The sequence below is a fragment of the Theropithecus gelada genome, chromosome 10, assembly GCF_003255815.1.
Source record: "Theropithecus gelada isolate Dixy chromosome 10, Tgel_1.0, whole genome shotgun sequence".
In the NCBI taxonomy this organism is placed as follows: domain Eukaryota; kingdom Metazoa; phylum Chordata; class Mammalia; order Primates; family Cercopithecidae; genus Theropithecus; species Theropithecus gelada.
Genome location: NC_037678.1, coordinates 59772703 through 59793182, shown reverse-complemented (window position 1 = coordinate 59793182; position 20480 = coordinate 59772703). Strand labels below are relative to the sequence as shown.

Here is a 20480-nt window from a genome sequence, read left to right as displayed (position 1 = left end):
CCTCTTTAAAACAGGTGTGCTAATAACATCCAGCTCACAGTGTTGTTGAAGTATTAAATGATGTAAAAGCATGTAAAGCCCTTAGAACACTGTCCAGGAAGTGGTATACACATGTTAGGTTAAAAGAAATAGTGGTTTATTATCCATTCCCATAGACTTCAGAACCCCTTTTCTCTTCTTTTTTGTTTTTGTTTTTGTTTTTGTTTTTGTTTTTGAGATGGAGTTTTGTTCTTGTTGCCCAGGCTGGAGTACAATGGCGCAGTCTCAGTTCACTGCAATCTCCACCTCCCAGAGAACCCCTTTATTCTATCTCGTCAAATGCACCAGTGTTGGCCATCAGAAGAAGCACTTTTTAAGTTGAATGATGCCAGTCTCCATCACTTTCGCTTCCCATTACACCATCTGGAATATAATACTTTTTGAATCTAGGTATGATGTTGCAGAAAACTGAGTGTCAAGGCAAGCATCTATGTAGATACTAGCACAGACTGGTTTTCCCATTTATCCGGCAGCTGTATATTCTGATCACCACAAGGACATCATGTTGCTTTTCAAAGCCATTGCTAGGACACTTGCTCATAACCATCACCAATATCCATCATTACTTGGTCATATCCTCCAGAATTATTACTAAACCTGCGTTCAATTTCCTTGCCTTTTCTACCAATTCTGTGATCCCTGTAAACATCCCAAACTAGCACTGATTGGGGTCATTGCAGGCTAATGTAGTTTCTTCAATTAATTTTGTAGCTCTGAGTACACAAGAAACCATCTCATAATATGAGATGTTTTGTAAGAACTTTTCTCAGAGCTGTTTGGAGACAAAGATCTTGTCTTTTATTTGGGCACACAGGAGGCACTTTGGCGTTTCTTTCTTCTCCTACCTCCATCTCTTAGGTGTTAGTTCAATAAACCATGGTACATTCACCCAGGAGAGTATCATGTAACCTCGGATGGTGAAAACTAACTCTGAATATAGTGGCATAAAAAGAGATGGACGACAGAAGGGTTTGGGAGCTATGACTCTATTCATTGTCTGCACTTGTAGGCAGCCACCGTGCAGCTGTCCAGAGCACAGCCTGGACCCTTTCTGAGGGCACGTCCTGCCTCCTCCATATGCTAACGATGACCTGGGCAAGTCATTCAAGCTTTCTGTGCCTAGGTTTCCTGATCTGTAAAATGCAGATAACAGCATCTACATCAGAGGACTGTTGCCAAGATTAAATAAGTTACTATAGTTAAAGCAGTTAGGATAGTACCTGACACATACTAAGCACTACATAAGTAGCAAATCTCTGTTACTATTACCACAAACAGACACTCTCTGTCTTCCTCCTTCCCTCTCTCCCTCCTCCTTCACTCTCTCCCTTTCTCTCTCAAAACACATCAATATGTTAATGGTGATATTTAGGCTAACTGTGATGAGGGTGGAGAGACATAACTTATATGTTCAAACTCAGCATTTTTTAAGAAAAAATATAAAATATTTTGTCATTAAAGAGGAAAGAAAAATGTACTGAGTCAACAATGGCTAAATGGGAACATAAGAACTTACAACTTTAAATCAATCAATAATAATATCAGGTGTGATGAAGGACACTTAAAGCCCTATACTTCCATATCATTTTATTGTAAGCCTCACATTAAAGGAAGAGTAGGTCAATCTGAGAACAGATTATATCTTCCCAAGAGGAGTCTCTTACAGCTGTCACAAGCAGTGGCACACATTCGTGAGAGTGTGCTAGGCCCCACAGCAAAGGAAGGGGTCATCTCCAGTGTCTCTTTATTTGCCCCAAGGATCCTGGGACCAATTTCAGAGCAGAAGAACCCAGACCTATCAGGCTTGGGACCAAGTGGCCCATCCTGACGAAAGCCTCATCAAGCTCAGAGTCGGGCTCAAGATAGGAAAGCTACAGATGCCCCAGGTGCCATGAAAATGCCAAAGAAAGTGGCAGTCCCTCGAGAGTTCCCCTGAAACCACTTTCTCCCAACTTTCCCAACACTAACAACTTTAACAATAATTCAGTTATTGTTAAATAACCACCTTCCTTATTCCAGGCCCCATGTAGGACATAAGGAATTCAGCAGTGAGAGGCAGTCCATGCCCTGGAGCCGCTCACAGGCCTAGTGGGGAATGAGATCCGGCCACTGCACTCCAGCCTGGGTGACAGAGTGAGACTCCGTCTCAAAAAAAAAAAAAAAAAAAAAAAAAAAGAGACAACATACGATAAACTCAGCTACAGAAGCATAGTAGCGAGGTAAATGTTGTGAGGGGAGTCAGGGAGGGCCTCCTGGAGGAGGTGACATTTGTGCCGGGTTTCGATTTAGGAGGAAGGGGAAGGGGAGCTGTGCTCTAGCCTTGGGGATCAGCACGTACAAAGGCACAACAGCGTGACCTGCAGGGTTTGTGGTTGAAACAAAAGATACTAACTATGACTATCTTTTAAAAATATGAAGTTTCTAGAAGAATATTGAGAAGCTCATAATGAACAGAAAACTGAAGGATCAGGCCTGAAACATAAGCAGAAAAAAAAGGCAGTTCTGGTAGACCAATAAGCAGGAAGTTCAGCAACCTCATAGCACAAACACCATGGCCAGACACCACCCCTACTACTGCACACCCCAATTCTCCAGCCTCTGGCTCTTGGCCCATCCTTCCTAGATGAAAAGGCCTGGGTTACCTATCCAGGTTACCTATCCAGCCACACCTAGGCTGCCAGGAAATGATGAGCAGCTTGCACCTTCACCTCTCAGCGAGCTACACAATCCACCGAGACTCAACACAATGAGAGATACCCCAAATCAGGAAACAGGGTTGGAGACTGGACTCCCAAAACAATAACACAAAGGCTGCTCTCGTGTGATTACACAGAAGGGGAAAGGAAAGAGAAAAGGGCAGGAGGGGGCACTGAGGCTCGAGATACATGCTAGGGTCACATCATGAGAAAGTTCAATTATTAATAAGAGCAATTCATCTAACAAACATTTGCCGCTATCTACTAAGCCCCAGCATTGTGGTTACAAATATAAATACAATGTTGTCCCTGCCTACAAGAACCTAAGCTAGCTCTGTTTATGACCCGTGAACAGGCTTGCAGTTCATCCAATAAACACGAGGGAGCCCACACAGCTTTTTAACTAGCATCCGCCTTGATTGACCAGCGCTTGGACCATTCTATTTGATAATATTTCCAACACGATTCTTGCTAAAGCCCGGGGGTACCTAAGCTAACAGCTAGAATAAGGTGCAATCAGGGGACCATCACCAGTGCCTGGCTTGTGTTCAGTGTTTCAGAATTTGCAAAGCCTTTTCCCAACCATCAAGTCATGGGCAAACGTCCAGGACTACATATTTGCCATGTGGATGATATTCTTTCTCCAGATGTCAAAGATAATACACAATCATTCTGTTTTGGGTACATAAGGGAATACAGAAATATATGCATATGAAAACAAATTTGATTACTTCTATTAGAGATGAGCACAGAGATGTATGTACAAGAATACTCACTGCAACATGATTCAGGAGTAACTGGAAGGGACTTAAATATGCAACAGTACGGGGTGACGAAATAAATTGTGGAACAGTCATTGCAATGGGAAACCATGAAACCTTTAGAAAACATGCTTTTACGGAATATTTAATGACATGGGAAAATGCTAAAGAAAAAAGCATTATATAGCAAAATAAATATTTCCACGAGTTTGTGTGAACATATGACTTTCATTTCATTCTTTATAGTTATCTCTATTGTGCATTTTCCCTACAATGAATACATATTATTTCTGCCATCATAAATCATGACTGCAAGGAGAAAAAATTTTAAAAGATACTTAGTTGATGACAGTACCACGTCTGCAATATTTATTTCTCTAGCCTGGACATTAAGCCTGACTCCTCGGCCACATAAAACTCACATGGCCTTGGACCAGTTGCTTCACTTCTCTGGGACTCTGTTTTCTCAAAAATAAGCAACGATATCTCTGAACTCATGGGATGGTGGGACATTAGATGAAATGTTGTACAGGATGATGCCTATCCCATTTCTTGGTTAGAGTGGACAAGTAGTAAATGCCAGGTCCCTTAGAAGAAAGCAAAGCTGGCTGGGCGCGGTGGCTCACGCCTGTAATCCCAGCACTTTGGGAGGCCGAGGTGGGTGGATCATGATGTCAGGAGATTGAGACCATCCTGGCTAACACGGTGAAACCCTGTCTCTACTAAAAATACATAAAATTAGCCGGGCATGGGGGCAGATGCCTGTAGTCCCAGCTACTCGGAAAGCTGAGGCAGAAGAATGGCGTGAACCTGGGAGGTGGAGCTTGCAGTGAGCCAAGATCCTGCCACTGCACTCCAGCCTGGGCGACCAAGCGAGACTCCATCTCAAAAAAACAAAACAAAAAAAAAACAGAAGAAAGCAAAGCTTCCAATACTTACAGTGCTCGTGCGGAAAAGGTGACCTGGGTAGGTGATGGGGTCAGGGTACTTAAGTGTAACTGACCTGGTTTTAGTTTCCAAGAACTGCTATTAAAAATTACCATGAACTGGGTAGCTTAAGACAACAGAAACCTATTGTCTCGCAGTTCCGGAAGCCGGAAGTCCAACATCAGGATGTTGGCAGGGCCACATTGTCTCCAAAGGCTCTAGGGAAGAACCCGTCCTTGCCTTGCCTGATGGGTTCCGTCATATGAACAGACATTCATATGACCAATGAAAGTCATATGGTGTCTGTTGACAAGCCTCAGCATTCCTTGCCTTATGGCCGCATTGCCCCGATCTCCACTGCCGCCTCCACATGGCCTCCTTCCGTATGTGTGTGTGTGTCTTTGCCTCTACCAGTCATACTGGGTTAGAACCCAATATGACCGGCAAGACCTCATCTTAATTTTATCATTTCTATAAAGACTTACTTTCAAATAAGTGTCACATTTACAAATATCAGGGATTAGGACTTCAACTTATCTTTTTAGGAGACACCATTCAACCAAAACAGACCTCAACCCTCCCTTTAGAAAGACCAGCAGTTAGAGCAAGGCAGGAACCCACAGGCAAAGGCCCCGTGGCATGAAGGAACAGGCCAGGACCACCCTGGAGACGGTGCTGCTTCCATGACACGCTAGTTGGTTGAAATGTATACGTGTGTGTGTGCACGTGTGTCACCTGTGTGTGTTCTCGCAACTCCTGCCCCTTCCAATCAGGAAACACATTAAGCTTTTTGTGTTTTTCTGCTCTAGAAATGTGTGTAGGAAAAATAGAAGAAGCTGCTTGAAATCAAGGCTTCCTTCCTTTCTTCTTTGCTTTTTCCTAACTCTAAACTTACTTAACAGAGACTGCTGGGGTCTGGAAGGACTGGGCCAAGAAGGGCGTGCTTTAGAAGGCTAAGATGGTGAGGAGAGAAGTTCTCCCATTTTATGAAGGTAGGAGGTATGGATCTGCTGGTGCCACACTGCTCCATGGCAGTACCTTAGGAGGGGCAGGCCCAGGGGGGTTGGTGGGTGGTACACCTGGGCTGGCTGGACTGTGTCAGTGGCTCCTAGCCTGAGAAAGCAGCAGCAGAATCACTAGACCTAAAGGGAATGCAGCAGCGGGCTTCCCAGAGAAAATCACAACAGTCTGCTCACACCCCAGGAAACTCATAGAACCCTAGGGAAGAGGGGGCTCCAACACTGCCTAAAATGTAGTCTCACCTCCCTGGGGACTGAGGGTCAGATTCAGGTTTATGTAAAGAAGAGAAATAAGTGAGCATTTCTTATGTACCTGATTTTGCAGCCTGATATTCAACCCTAATCCATACCTCATGCTTAAAAGAATGTCCTACAAATATTCGAAGGATATAGAAGCAAGCCACCCAAGCCCCACTACTTCCAGCTTCAGCCCTTTCCAAAGGATACCTCCAGCACTCAGCTGAGGGTATCCGCAGCCCCCAGGATACCCTCCTGCTGGGCCCTGGGCTGTAATTCAGGGCTGTACCTCAGGGCTGACTTGTGGAAACCCATGCCAAAGATGGGGAAGGCAGAGCTAGGAACTGGTGGCAGCTGCACTTAGTTTCATAGGCAGGATAGACAGCTAGAGAGAGGGTTTGTGAGTGAGTGTAGTAACCCCTGCTCCTCTGTGACAGCCTCAGTAAAGATAAGGTGGCGAAACCAGGTCTGAAGCTTGGAATGCTAGTGCAAGAGCTTCTCCCACGGAGAGAGATGAGGAAAAGCATGTATTTAGGGTGATGCAAAAGTAGCTGCAGTTTTCGCCATTACTTTCAATGGCAAATAACAGTGGTCTAAGCCCTCGATGCAGCAATGCATCCTGGACTTGAAAAGCCTCTCTGGCCTGTCAGGACCCACAGCAGACACCTGCTGAGCAGCTTGCCTTTGTAAAGCAACATCAGTGAGCTCAAAGTGGGGGCAAGGTCTCAGGTGGACTTAGACTTCCAGCCCCAGAGATTGCAAGAACCAGAAAACACTTAGGAAAACCAACACTGACTAACCCCCACTCCAGGCAGACAGTTCACACTCATGCAGACATCCTCCATTTAACTCTCAGATGGGTCCCCAAGATAAAGATGTGGAAACTGAGGCAGAAGAATTGAGACCCTGGGATCACTCAGCTGTTGTGTAAGATTGGAATATACTAACCTGAGAACATGTCCATGATAAGGATTTTGAAAGCAAAGAACAGGACATTATGAGTGAGAATAAGGAGGAAGTCCATCTTTAGACAGACGGATAAGGGAAGGTTGCCTTGAGGAGTCCTGCGCGCTGAGACGTAAAGAAATCAGCAAAGCGCCACATGAGGTGGCTCATGCCTGTAATCCCAGCACTGTGGGAGGCTGAGGCGGAAGGATCACCTGAGGTCAGGAGCTCGAGACCAGCCTGGCCAACATGGCAAAACTCCATCTCCACTAAAAATACAAAAATTAGCCAGGCATGGTGGCATGCACCTGTAGTCTCAGCTACTTGGGAGTCTGAGGCATGAGAATCAATCGAACCAGGGAGATGGAGGCTGCAGTGAGCTGAGATAATGCCATAGCACTCCAGCCTGGGCAAGAGAGCGACACTCTGTCTCAAAAAAAAAAAAAAAAAAAAAAAAAAAAGAGAGAATGAGAGAATGAAAGAATGAAAGAGAAATCAGCAAAGTGAAGAACTGAGAAAACAAATTCTGATGAGAAGGAACAAGGAACAATATGTGCAAAGGACCTACGCCAAGAAAAAACCTGACATACTTGAGGAACTAACACACACCAGGTATGAAAGAGGAGAAGAAAAGGGGCCTACAGAAGACACTGGATCATGCAGGATCTAATAGGCCATGGCAAGGATTTCAGATTTCATCCTATGTGCCAGGGGAGGTCATCAGCGGGATTCAGTCCCAAAATGACATGGACTGATTTACCGGGACCAAGTATAGCACAGAGCTCGTCACACAAAGGGGATGGGCAAAAAGCTGTGGAACATCTGAATAAACAGACTCAAACTTGATTTCCAAGACGAGGAGAACTGCTGGCTTTACAGAAAGAAAAGCAAGATTTCAGCCTTTGCCCGTAAGAAGAACAAACAGTTTCACCTAATCCAAATTCGCTTTCATGCCTCTCTGCCTAAGCGGCACACAGAGCCGCTGAAATCCACAGGCGCATCATGACAGAATAATTTCAGTGATCATTATCAAATGCCTCTATTTAGAAAAGCTCAGAAGATTGTATTAGCATGATCCAATATTTATGAAATGACACTCTGCCGTAATGAGGGGCTGAGAAAATTAAGATTAGAAGCAAAAGCCATGTCTTTGGGGACAGAGAGTAGCATGAGCAAAAAGACACACTTTTACTCAGCTTCTTAGAACTTGCTTTTCTGATCTGTAAAATGGGAAGGATAGTAACAAAGAGGAAAATACATGATCAGTTAGTAGAGCACCTAAAGGCCTTTAATAATGTTTTTTTCTTTCATTCCTTTGTTAATAAAAACACCTAATAAAGACTATTTGCCCATCCACACATCCATCCAACAAACTGCTAATTTAGTACATAGGATGTCTGATGTCCTGCATCAGACACTGAAGATAAAGTTGTGAACAAGATTCTCATGGTCCCCATTCACATGGAACTTCTCATCTGGGAGTAAAACATGCATTGGCTGAACAACCCCTGCTGTGATGCGTGGTACTAAGGAAAAGGGCAAGGTGCACTAGGAACCATTACAAAGAGAGCTGACCCAGACTGAGACATGAGGAGGACGCACAAGACAGTGGGTGGGGGAAAGGCTCCATGGAGGATGCCGATCTTATGTGAGTTCCTGAGGCAGGAGAGAGTCAGAACATTCTGGCAATTGGCAGAAGCCAGTGTAAAGTGAGCACAGTGGGATGTGGAGCATCATGATGATTTGGAGGTTTAAGGAGGATCAGCCCTCAGAGCCTTGGAGTCCACAACAGGGCTTTCGTCTTTCCTGGAGCAATGAGAAGCCTCAGAAAGGCCTAAAACAGAAGCTGCGTAGAGACAAGAAAGAAAAGAAGTAACCTGAATATGCTTATATTCTAGAATAATCTCTTGGACATCTGTTTGGAGAATGGGTTAAAGTCAAAAGAGTTAAGTCAAGGAGCCTGTTAGAAAGTTTTCCACTGACCCAGGAAACAGACAACGGCTGTGTTCACCAGGGCAGTGGTGGCACAGATGGAGAGGCTTGGGCAGACCCAAGATATACTTAGGCAGTAAAATGGCAGAGTGAAGTGATTGGCTGGAAACGCAGGCAAGAGAGAGAACAAAGAGAAACATGGCCCCCGGGTTTCTGAATCAGTACCAGTAGGGTGAAGTGAGCTTTCTGGAGACAAGGAACAGTGGAAAGTGAGTAGACAGGGAAGGGGAAATGGGTAAATCAAGAGTTCGGTTTTGGAGATGTTGAGCTTGGAGAGCCTACAACATGTTACAGGGCTTTAAGTGGACTAAAGATGAGGAGAAAGAGCATATATGAACACACACACCCCCATACACACACATATGCACACACACACACACCTCCTGTACATCCCCCCCACACGTACACTTCCATACACACAGACCCCCATACACATGCATATAGACACCCATATGCTCCCATACACATGCATACACACCCTCTATACACACACATACACCCCCATACACACACACCCATGCACTCCCATACACACACATCCATACATACACACCCATGCACATGCATGCCCACACCCCCATACACTCCCATACACATGCACACATGCCCATACACACCCCTTACACCCCCATATGCACACACACATCCCCCACATACACACTCATAGACATGCATACACACATATACCAATACACCTCCATACACACACACCCCCAATACACAGGCATGCACACACAACACACCCATACACCCCCATACACACACACCCATACACATGCACACACACCCTCCATAAATGCACACCCATACACATACACCCTTACACTCCCATATGCAGACACATATACACCCCCATACACACACACACCCATAGACATGCATACACACATACACCAATACACCCCCATACACATACACACACATACCTATACCAGTAGAGGCATGCACACACACCACACCCATACACCCCCATACACAGACACCCACACCCCCATACACACACACCCACACCCCCCCNACTATAACATCCAGGTTTATTTGGCGACTATCAAAGAGGGCCATGAAGAGTAGAGCAGATGTTATACGTTTAAGCAGAGGTGTCTTGGATTCTTGGGGTGCCTAATGGGATGGGTGATTCTACCATCTAACCAGGCAGTACTTTTGATAAAGTCAGCATGATTGGGCGACAGCGGTTGTTCCACACTGTCTTACTAATAGGCACGCACACGCACACACCTGTTGATGACTTTGCTCATTCAAAGTAAGGTCCCACCAGATCTAAAATGCTCAGTTTTGTACCACAGCCCAACCTTATTATACCTAAGGCTTGTAACAACACTTGGGAGAAATTTATACAATTAATGCCCTTAATAGGAGCTATCCATAACCATTCACTGCCTCCTGCTTTGCAGCCAGACTCAAAGTGAATGAGGCCACACCCTCACCCTCACCTGGGCATCTCTAAGCATCTTCTTTGCTCCCAGTTGAGTGGCATCCTGGAAAACCCCATTCTCCAGAGGTAGCCAAGATGACATGGCAGCTGGCAGTGGGCTGTGTAGGTGTAAAATTCCTAAGAGACATCTAGGCTGGAGGCATAAATGTCAGAATCACCAGCACAGAGGTGGTATCTGAGGCCATGGGAGTGGTTGAGGCCAGCCATGGAAAGAACACCAAGTAAGCCTGAAAGAACTCTTAATACTCCATGGCCAGAGTGCACTGGCAGGGGAGACTGAGAAGGAGCACCTGGGGGACTGGTGAAAACCAAGACAGGTGTGGGTTAAAGCGAGGGAGCCTTTGGTCAGGGAGAAACTGTAGAAAATGGCCTCCCTTCTCCAACAAGCAGTTGTCTTTACAACTGTAGCCGGGATATGTGATTATTCAGAGAAGTGAGCTTCACTTTCTCAGAGTCGCAACTCTTCCTGGCTTCTATCACCAGGTAAGCCTCTTCAAGGTGCACCTTACGCAGGTATACCCCACATTTGGAGTCTAAGTGTTCTCTCTGAGTAGACCACCTTCAGGTACTTCCCCTGAAACACATCAGGTGTACCTCATAGGCCTGCCCCATGCAGGTATCCATCAAGAATTCACACTAGACCTTCAGGCCCACCGGTTAAGGATAAAATGTTGATATTTAGAATGTCAGGATGTTAACCTTATAATATATAATAATAATATAGTAATATATAATATGTTATACTATAATATAGCCTTATAAAAATCTGTGGAAGTATCCCTAAATATAAATAATATATACTACATAATGTACATAATATAATGTGTGATATATAATATAAACTTATAATCATCTGACTGTAGAAGTCTCCCTAAATATATAAAATATATGTAAATAATATAACACATAATAATAGATAACAATATAATATATAATAATAATAATAAATACAACCTTATAATAGTCTGACTGTTGAAGTTTCCTATATGCAACCTATGTCTATGTGGCCTGGAAGAAAAGGAGTGACCTCAAATTCTTCAGAAGCTCTTTCTTTCCCTGACATGCCACTATCATCAGGCTCCTAAGCAAAACCCAGTGATACCCTACTTGTAGCTAAAGCTTAGAATCTCAAAGCTAAAAGAAATGCTGAATCCAGGTGACATGTGACTAGTACCAAATCCTGAAGAATTCATTCAGTCTTGGCTTGAACACCTCTGAGTGTGGGGAACTCACTACCTACAGAGCTATCAATTGCCATCTCAGAGCACTCAATGTGTAAGTGAGTTATTCTCTCCATGATTCATGGTAAAATCTAGCCATCCCCATTACAGGCCCAAACATGATGGATCTCATACCTGTGGGCACCGCCTGGTCCAGCATTGGTTTCTCCCATGTGTTAATCTGCTCCCAGGTGAACCCATTGGTCCCTAGAGCCACACTATAACCACAGTTGCTGTAGTGCTCATCAAAGGAACAGCCACCTGCAGACAAAAGAGATAGGGGTAAATACATTCCTGTGTCTGAGGCTTGGTTCATTACCTCTGTCTCGTCGGCTCTTCATTTACAGCTTTGAATTTTAAACTCTGGAGATTTTCTTTATATATACATATATATATGTATATATGGACGAGCAAATTGGATTTTTATATTTGCTTTGGTGCTCTCAGGAAAGGCACTGGCATCTGCAGGCCCCCGTATTTAGAAAAGTTAATAAGGCTAGTTACATTGATTTTAATCTTCCTTCCTGAGAAAGTAAACAGCAGCGTGTTATTCTAAGTAGGAAAAATGAATGCCGGGGCATGCCTCCGTAATTGCTTTGTGCAGCACGGAGAGAGGCTGTGAGGCAGCAGAAGGAGCACTCACTTCCGAGTCTGGCAAAACTAGACAGCCATCACCTTCACAAGGTTGCGTGAGTTCAGGCCAGATGCTTCGTACCCGAGCGTCTCCGTTTCCTCACCTGTGATACAGAGGGAAATGTCCAACCTTACAGAAATACATGAGGATTAAATGGAATAACATGTGAAAAGTAACTGCCACAGAATACTTTCTCAATGCCCACCTGTTTCTCTGTAAAAAGCAGTCTGAAAAATCATTTTTCATGGAGTGAGAATTGAATTGGTAAGAAATTAGACAATCATGCACCTGGAAGATAATAAAGTCAATGTTGATCACGTTTGAAGCTTCTCCCTTTAACTTTAAAGGTCAAGCCATCCACCATTTGACAATAAGTTATATTCATTTGCTGTTGACAAGGATTCACTGAGCATATGCTCTGGGCTGTAAGTCCCATCAAGGTGACATTGAGAGAGATGTGGGGTGTACAGTGGAGGCTCCAACTAGGAAACGCTGGTTTGTCCAGAGAAATAGGATCCCATTATATTCTGAAGGAGAAAGCAGAAGAAGTGGAGGAGAAGTGAATAGGGCTTTGAAGGATAGGGGCATCTCCAAGGGCAGAGGGCAGGATGAATGGCATTGAGTTGAGCCTGCAGGGGACACAAATGCAGGGAGGTAGCACTGGGACTGAGTTCTAAAGCAGCTCCTGGCTGGTCTCCCAGACCTGTTTCACACTCCAATCCATCTTTTCTAATGCTCCTTTCTTGACTCCTTAATGTTCAGAGGGTGCATCACATCACCATCTTCCTCCTTTAAACACTCATAGGTTTCCCACCCCACAGAGAACCAACGTGTGTTACAGATTAAATGTCTGAAAGCCCACAAAATTCAGTTCAACCCCCAAAGTGACAGTATTAGGACACATGGCCTTTGGGAGGTGATGAGGACATGAAGGCAGAGTCCATGTGATCGGGACTAGGACTGGAACTAATGCCCTTATAAAGAGACCGCAGAGAGTTATCTCACCCCTTCCACCATGTGAGGACACAAGGAGAAGGTGCCATCAAAGAAGCAGGAGCTGGATAAGCAGTGGTGGTGGACATCCTGTTGATGAATTTGAGATATAACACAGTCCAAACACCATGGAAGAAAACCTGTAAGAGAAAAATTTTCTCCACTTTTCTTTCCTGTTGGATATGGACACCCAGAAGAGCTGGATTTCAGCAACTACTATGGTTCAATGTGTGTGTTGCCCTGAAATTCATATGTCGAAACCTAATCCCCAATGTAATAGTATCAAGAGGTGGAGCCTTTGGGAGATGCTTCCAAAGGATTGTGAGGGCTCTGTTCTCAGGAATGACATCATGCCCGTATAAAAGATGCCCTAGGCAGATTGTTCACCCCTTCTGCCATGTGAGGACTCATAGAAGGTGACATCTATAAGGAATGGACCTTTACCAGGTACCAAATCTGCTATCACCTTGATCTTGAACTTGCCAGCCCTCAGAACTATGAGCAATAACTTTCTATTGTTTAAATAACCCAGTCTAAGGCATTTTGTCGTAGCAGCCAAAATGGATTAAGACAGCACCCCAGTAAGCATCTCCACTCTGTAGAGGAAAGCCACCCAGAGAGTCACCTGACCAGGAATATTAGCATTCAACTTTTCAGGAGCAAAATATAAACTTTGCTTGCCATATGCCACTGAGATCTTAGGGTTTAATTGTTAGCACCGTAGAGCTTTGTACAATCTGACTAATATATGAAGTGTGTCATACCTCAACACAGTGATCTAAAGAAAGAAAGAAGCAGCATATTCTCCCAAGCACTTGCTCTGTGTCAGGCAATATATTCGACACTGATTATATAGGCTATCTCATTAGTTTTCACGTAACCCTCACAAATCATGTGAGGTACATTTTATCTCAACTTTAAATCTAAGGGAATTGATGCACTGAGGGGATAAATGACCTGCTCAGACAACACGGAAGGAAAGTGTTGGAGCCAATATTAAATCCATGGTAACATAGCTGTAGAGCCCATGCCCATTCTAACAGACCAGAGAGAGAATTATTCCCCCAAACCAAGGGCAAGGTCTTTCACTTATAAGGTAATGAGAGGGACCAGGCAGATAAAGAACTTCCAGGGTGGTTGGGAATCTCCATTCAAATCTATTCCCTCACTTATTCTAGAAACATTCAACAAAGTTTTTTTTTAATGGGCTCAGGACATGGCACAGAATTGATAGATATGATCCTTACCCTCACAAAGTTTGCAGAATAGACTGAAAGATAAGCATGCAAATATACACTGAAGATGCAACGGAAAATATGCTTTCTTATGTATGTGTTGATGCTAAAAAAAAAAAAGGAGTTATTATTTTAGTTGATGGTTTAGTTAACCAAATTATCTTCCTTCTTCTAGATAAGATTTAAGAGGGCTCACAGCTATACCTCTAGGCATCACAGGTTACAGATCCCAGGCAAGGTCACATTAATAATTGCCTCTAGTCCGTTGGATCCATTGCTCACCCCTCACCTCCTTGCCTCTGCTTAACTGTAGGTAGACTGCTCAGCTGATCCTGAGCTTACTGCTGACAGGTCCTGGCCCTCTAAGGACTAGGGATGTACCTTCTCTTCACAGCCACTCACTGAACCACCTTGCTTCTCCTCTCTGCTGAGCTCTGTTGGTCACTTCAATCTGCAGCAGGTAAGCAAATGCTTTTCCCTTCTTACAGTCTGTTCTTTGAAACTAGGGTTCCACAGCAGCAGGCCTTGGACCCCAGTGACCCAATTTTTATTTTCAAACCACAGTCCTTTCTTTGCCTCTGCAGAAGAGCTCACTTAGAGTGAATTTAAAAGCAGCTTTGCACTCTATCTTGAGCCACTATTTCTTCAGAATATTCAGGCCCCACTGTCAATTCTATTCCACTCTGCCAGTATTTGTCATCACTTATGGGATAACATATGCATTCAGGACAGAAAATGGGGACCTTAAGGTCACTTATGGGGACCTTAATGTCCCTCCTACAGAAGAGTTTCTAGAAACAGGCTCCAGTTCCGCACTTTTATCACTCATACACGTCTGAATCCCAGCAATACACACAGTTGGTGATTTTTCCATGGAGCCCTTGGGCTCCCAGGAAAGCAGAGAATTTCAAGAAATGCTGCCTAACTGGTCACTGGTCCAACCAAAGCAGCAGGTTAAACATAGAAGCAGGAAATACTGCATGATGACAAAAATCAAATTGAGGACAGGAAAAGAAAGAAAAGCAGGACAGAAGGAGGGAGCCACAAATCTATGCTGCGATTTTCCACGTGTTCCTCTACTAAAAGGGGGTTACATATTTAACTTGGAGCTTCTGACACCCAATAGAAAAAAAGCAAAACCTGGTGAGGTACTAGAAACTCTGTGTTTATATAATAAAAGCCAAATTGCTCAGGGAAATGATAACCATTTCAGGTGCTTTGATCAGACAAGAACTTCTCTGCAGGAATACTCATAACAGAAACCCCATATCCCATAATGAAACAACATCCACACAAGGGGGTGAATGGCCAATTTCATGAGACTGCTTCTCATAATCATTCTCAATATAAATTGATAGCATCATGTAAACATACAATTCAGTAAAACTCATTGGGGTCCAACGCAATGCAGTCTGGATACCCGCTCCCTATTGGTCTGACTTGACTCAAAGGTAAGTTTTAAGAACTATTCAGCGGAGAAAATATACCTAATATGTATTTTTAGGCAACCTTTCTTAGTTTTCTGTCTCCCACATTGATAAATAGAGTAGCTATGAACTCAAGTCTATATAACCCAATAGCAGCTAACACTGCCATCTGTGTACAAACTCTTGGGCTCACATCCCTTCCCTTTTTTTGAGCCTTCATTTTCTGCTGTGCAAGGCAAGGGGCTGAACAAGATAACTGCAATGAACCTTCCACTTGTAACAGTGAAGAATTCCAGAGATTCAGAAAGAACCAGAACTCTCAGGAACCACAGAGATACAGACCCATGCAGTCACCACAAGTACTGCCATGCCACTGAGAGCCACCAAGAGGAGGAGGAGAAATTAAAACCAAGCTTCCCCTAGACCAAGAACAGAAAACATTTAAACCCAGTAACATCTATCTGTCTTGGCGCAATTCCTAATGGCCAAACACCTGATACATACACAAAGGCCCCAAACATTGCTGCAGGTGTTTATGGCAGACTACTTAGGGGATATTTATGGTTCCAGAGAGTCCCTGATATGGTTTGGCTGTGTCCCCACTCAAATCTCATCTTGAATTGTAGCTCCCATAATTCCCACGTGTTGTGGGAGGGGCCTGGTGGAAGATAATTGAATCATAGGAGCGGGTTCTCGTGGTGGTAAATAAGTCTCGCAAGATCTGATGATTTTATAAGGGGTTTCCCCTTTTGCTTGGCTCTCATTCTTGTCTGCCACCATGTAAGATGTGCCTTTCACCTTCCACCATGACTGTGCTGCCTCCCCAGTCACATGGAACTGTGAGTCCATTAAACCTGCGTTTTTATAAATTACGAAGTCTTGGGTATGTCTTTATCAGCAGTGTGAAAACGGACGAATACAGTCCCCAAAGACCCTCATTTGGATGCTAACCTCATTCTGGTTTGAAAAGCAGGTGACATCATTTAAGTGATCTCAACCTTACCACAATCATTTTTAGGAGGAAGGAAACCCCAAAAAACCTACCCCCACCCCAGGAGCTGGGCTCAGCTGAAGTTTGGTGAAGATCCACATAATTGGGGGAGGACAGGGAAGTGCAGCCACTGGCCAAGGACCCAGCACCTGCCCAGAGGAGCTATTTCCCGGCAGGCTGAGGTCAATATGTGGCAATGGCCCCAGATGCTCTGATGTGAATCAGACATAAAAAGTCAACAGAGAAATGGAAAACTGTAGCAAGGAAATTGGATTTTGAAAATCCATTTGGGTTTGGTAATGTATAGCATATCAGCATCTGTAAGGGAAGTAAAAATAGTGCAGGATACATACTTTAGGATACATTAAAGCATAAATAAAGTTTATAGTGTCAATCAGAATTTTTTTAAAAAACATGAGCTCTTCTTTTGAAAATGAGAGAGGAATAGAATTCAATAAAAATATAAATGTGTCTTCCTCTGCATTTCTTAGATATGATCCTGTGTATTCTTGAGCAGAATTAAGTTTTGTAGAGGAACTAAAAGATTTGTTGGGCTTCCACTGTGTGCCAGGCACTGTATTTGAACTATGTAGGTGTATGTGTGTATCTGTATGTATATTAATGTAGATATAGGTGACTCCAACACCACCACTCTCTAAGACAGGGGTCAGCAAACATTTTCCATAAAAGACTAGACAGTAAATATTTTCAGCTTTGTAGTCACACAGCCTCTGTCACGACTACTCAGTTTTAACATTGCCATGCAAAAATACTGAAATAAATGAGCGTGGCTGTGTTCCAGTAAAACTTTATTTACAAGAGGTGACAGCCTAGATTTGCCCAGAGGCTACAGTTTGCCAATCCTTGCTCTAAGAGAGAAGTGTTGCTTTCTTCTTTGTATAAATGGAAACTTGTCATCAAAGCTCCTAAGGAACTTACCCAGCAAGGAAACAACAGTGACATCACATACAGCAGTACTAATAGTAACACCTCCTTTTATTGACAGTTGAATGTATGGAGGCTTTACCTACAGTATAAAACCCTCACCACAAGCCCTACCATTTTGATTGTACCATTTTATAGATGATGTCTCAAACTCACCCACATGAAGGAATGAAGCCAAGATGGGAGCCCTAGACTGGATGGTACCAAAGCCTGGGTACTTTCCATTGCTCCAACCCAGCACTCTTTTGAACACTCTGTGTGTTCACAGAATCTGGTCTCAGTGATGCTTCCAGAATAGAAAGATGTTCTTTTAATATCCAGCAGTGGAGCTAAGTTTAAAAAAAAAAAAAAAAAAGAAAAGAAAAGAAAAAAGAAAACTGGGCTAAACATAAAAAAGGTGGAAAACTGCCTTTACTTGCCCTCCATGGTAGGCACTACTTTCGGTAGAGCTCATCATTTTGATGAACAGGACCAGAGATTAAGGTGATCTGCCATGGATGAGGATATGCAGAAACACCCGCTCCCTGATCCACAGCTGGTGCTGAAAGTCCTCGTAGCTCACTCCACATACATTCTCATGATTCTTGGGGGAGACATCAGCACTGGGGACCCTGGGGTGGGGGAAGGGACTGAGACCACAGGACTGTGTCCCTCCAACTAAAGCTCCATAGCAACAGGGACATGCCACAAGGGTCTCTTTCCTCAGAGTCTGTCGCATAGTATGTGCTTGTACTTTATTGTTCTGTGAATGCCTGAATATATTAAAAAGGACCTCCACTCATGTAGAGGAGCAAGGCTGGAGCCCACAGAGAAAGCTCTCATCCACTGTTATCGGGCTTCTCCTGGGGGCCACAGTGAACCCAGGGGAGGCCTTGAAGGGGAGTAGGAGCCAAGAGCTCAGAAGTCAGGCTGGACCCTTTAAGAACATTTGTTCTGATCACATGAAAGGCCAACACAAATGGAGATTCTGAATCCAGAGAAAGAAGGGAAGTCCAAGGTTGATCGAAGGAAGTGCCATACGGCCACCAGGAAATGGAGAAGAGTAAGGTGAGACCATGGGCAGGTGGAGAAGTCATTCAAGGAGAAATGAGAGTATTCGTGACAGGACCAGAATGACAGCTGAGACTGCTGAGGAGAAAACTGTGAGCAGAGCTTGATGAGGGTTTGCAAGGGCCAAGTAATCACAAAGAAAAGTCAAAGAGATGGGGACAGAAAGCTACTGAGCAGACACAAATCCCAACTAGATCTGAGAGATAGTCAAGATAACCATGTTCATGCCCAGCACTGTTCTCAGTGTTCACCAATAGTAACTCATTTAATTATCACAATAACCCATAACCCCATGAGATGGGTACAATCATTAGTCCCAATTGTGTAGACAAAAAACTAAGGCACAGAAAGGTTAAAAAAAAAACAAAACAAAACTATCCCAAGATCACACGAATAACAGGTGGCAAAGTGTGGCTTTGAATCCAGACTTGCTCAGTCTATGCACCTACCCATTATACTAGGTTGCTATGGTGATGAACTGAAAAGGTAACTTTGACCTTGAAAGGAACCCGTTGAGGGAAATAAGTGGCTGCATAGTTCTTCCCCAATCACTGCAAAATGGCATTCAGCCAGTCTGCATGCCTTCTGCCCCCAGTCACTGCCCAGGCCCAGGATGCCAATCTACAATTCTGGAGGACCAGGCATAGAGGGCAGGCTCTGCCCCTTCACCTCATAACAGAGGCCATAGTGTTATGGGGAGGAGAAGAAATGGAGTAGGGAGCTTAAAGTCAGGAAGGAAGGCACATGCAGGAAACAGAGGGTGGTATGGGCCTCACATAGTAATCGCTGGTATGTGAAGAGCTCACACCTGTGAGCTGTTCAGACAGATTCAAGACATAGCAAAGGATAAATGGTTACAGGGCACAGAAGAATAATGTGGTCAAAGCAGTTATTATTTTTTAACTGGGGGGTTGTTAAACTTTATAAAGGGCTAGATAGTAAATCTCTTCAGCTTTGCGGTTTGTATTCGCCTGCTAGGGCTGCCATAACAAAATGCCACAAACTGTGTGACTTAAACAATAGACATTTATTTTTGCACAATTCTGGAGGCCAGGAATCTCAGACCAAAGTCGGGCAGGGTGAGGTGAGGGCTTGCTTCCTGGCTTGCAGATGGCCGCCTTCTCACTGTGTCCTCACACCGCGTTTCCTTGGTGCCTATGTATTCTGGTGCATCTTCCCAGCCCAGTGGAATTAAGGCCTCATGTATATAACCTCATTTAACCTTCTTACAGGCCTTATCTCCAAACATAGTCACATTGGGAGACATCTGCAAAATTCCTTCACCTTTGTCATTCACTAAGATAAGCTAATCAAGACAGTGAAATCCATTACATGCACAGTCCACGCAAGGAGTGGGAAGTACACAGGATGTATGCCGCAGAGGCCAGGAATCTTGTGGGCTATCTTAGAATCCCAATCATCACAGCGGGCCACATGTTCTCTGTCACTAGCACTCAACAATGTTATTGTTGCACAGAAACAATACAAAAAGAATGGGCATGACTGTGTTCTAATAAAACTTTATTTATTAGCACTGCACATTGCATTTCATATGATTTTCACATGTCCCAAAATAGTATTCTTCTTATGATTCCTAACCATTTAAAAATGTAAAAACCATTCTTTACTTCTAGGCTATATAAAAACCAGTGAACACCCAGATTTGGCTGGTAGGCTATAGTTGGCTGACTTCTCTTTAACGACATAAAAATTCCCAATTTTAGCAGTCACTGAATTTTAACACAGTCCCATGTATCGCCATTTTAATGTATGCCATGTGCTACTGACCCTCTCCTCCAAAGACTCAATTGCAGAGTATTTCTTCCTGTCTCTGGGAACCAGAGGGAGGAATTTGTCTCCCATTGTCTCCTAGCCCTATGGATAAGAGATTGAGTAAAGAACTGTAACTCTTTAGA

The 20480-nt window shown here is 43.8% G+C and overlaps 1 protein-coding gene across 2 annotated transcripts in view; it reads right to left on the bottom strand.

The window, feature by feature from the left end:
- The window catches only part of PTPRT (protein tyrosine phosphatase, receptor type T), a 1113081-nt gene that overhangs the window by 795033 nt on the left and 297568 nt on the right, over positions 1–20480 (bottom strand). For both annotated transcript variants that reach the window (XM_025399269.1, XM_025399270.1), the window contains exon 2: positions 11425–11550. In XM_025399269.1, the coding sequence (XP_025255054.1) occupies positions 11425–11550 (126 nt within the window). The remainder of the gene's footprint in view (positions 1–11424; positions 11551–20480) is intronic.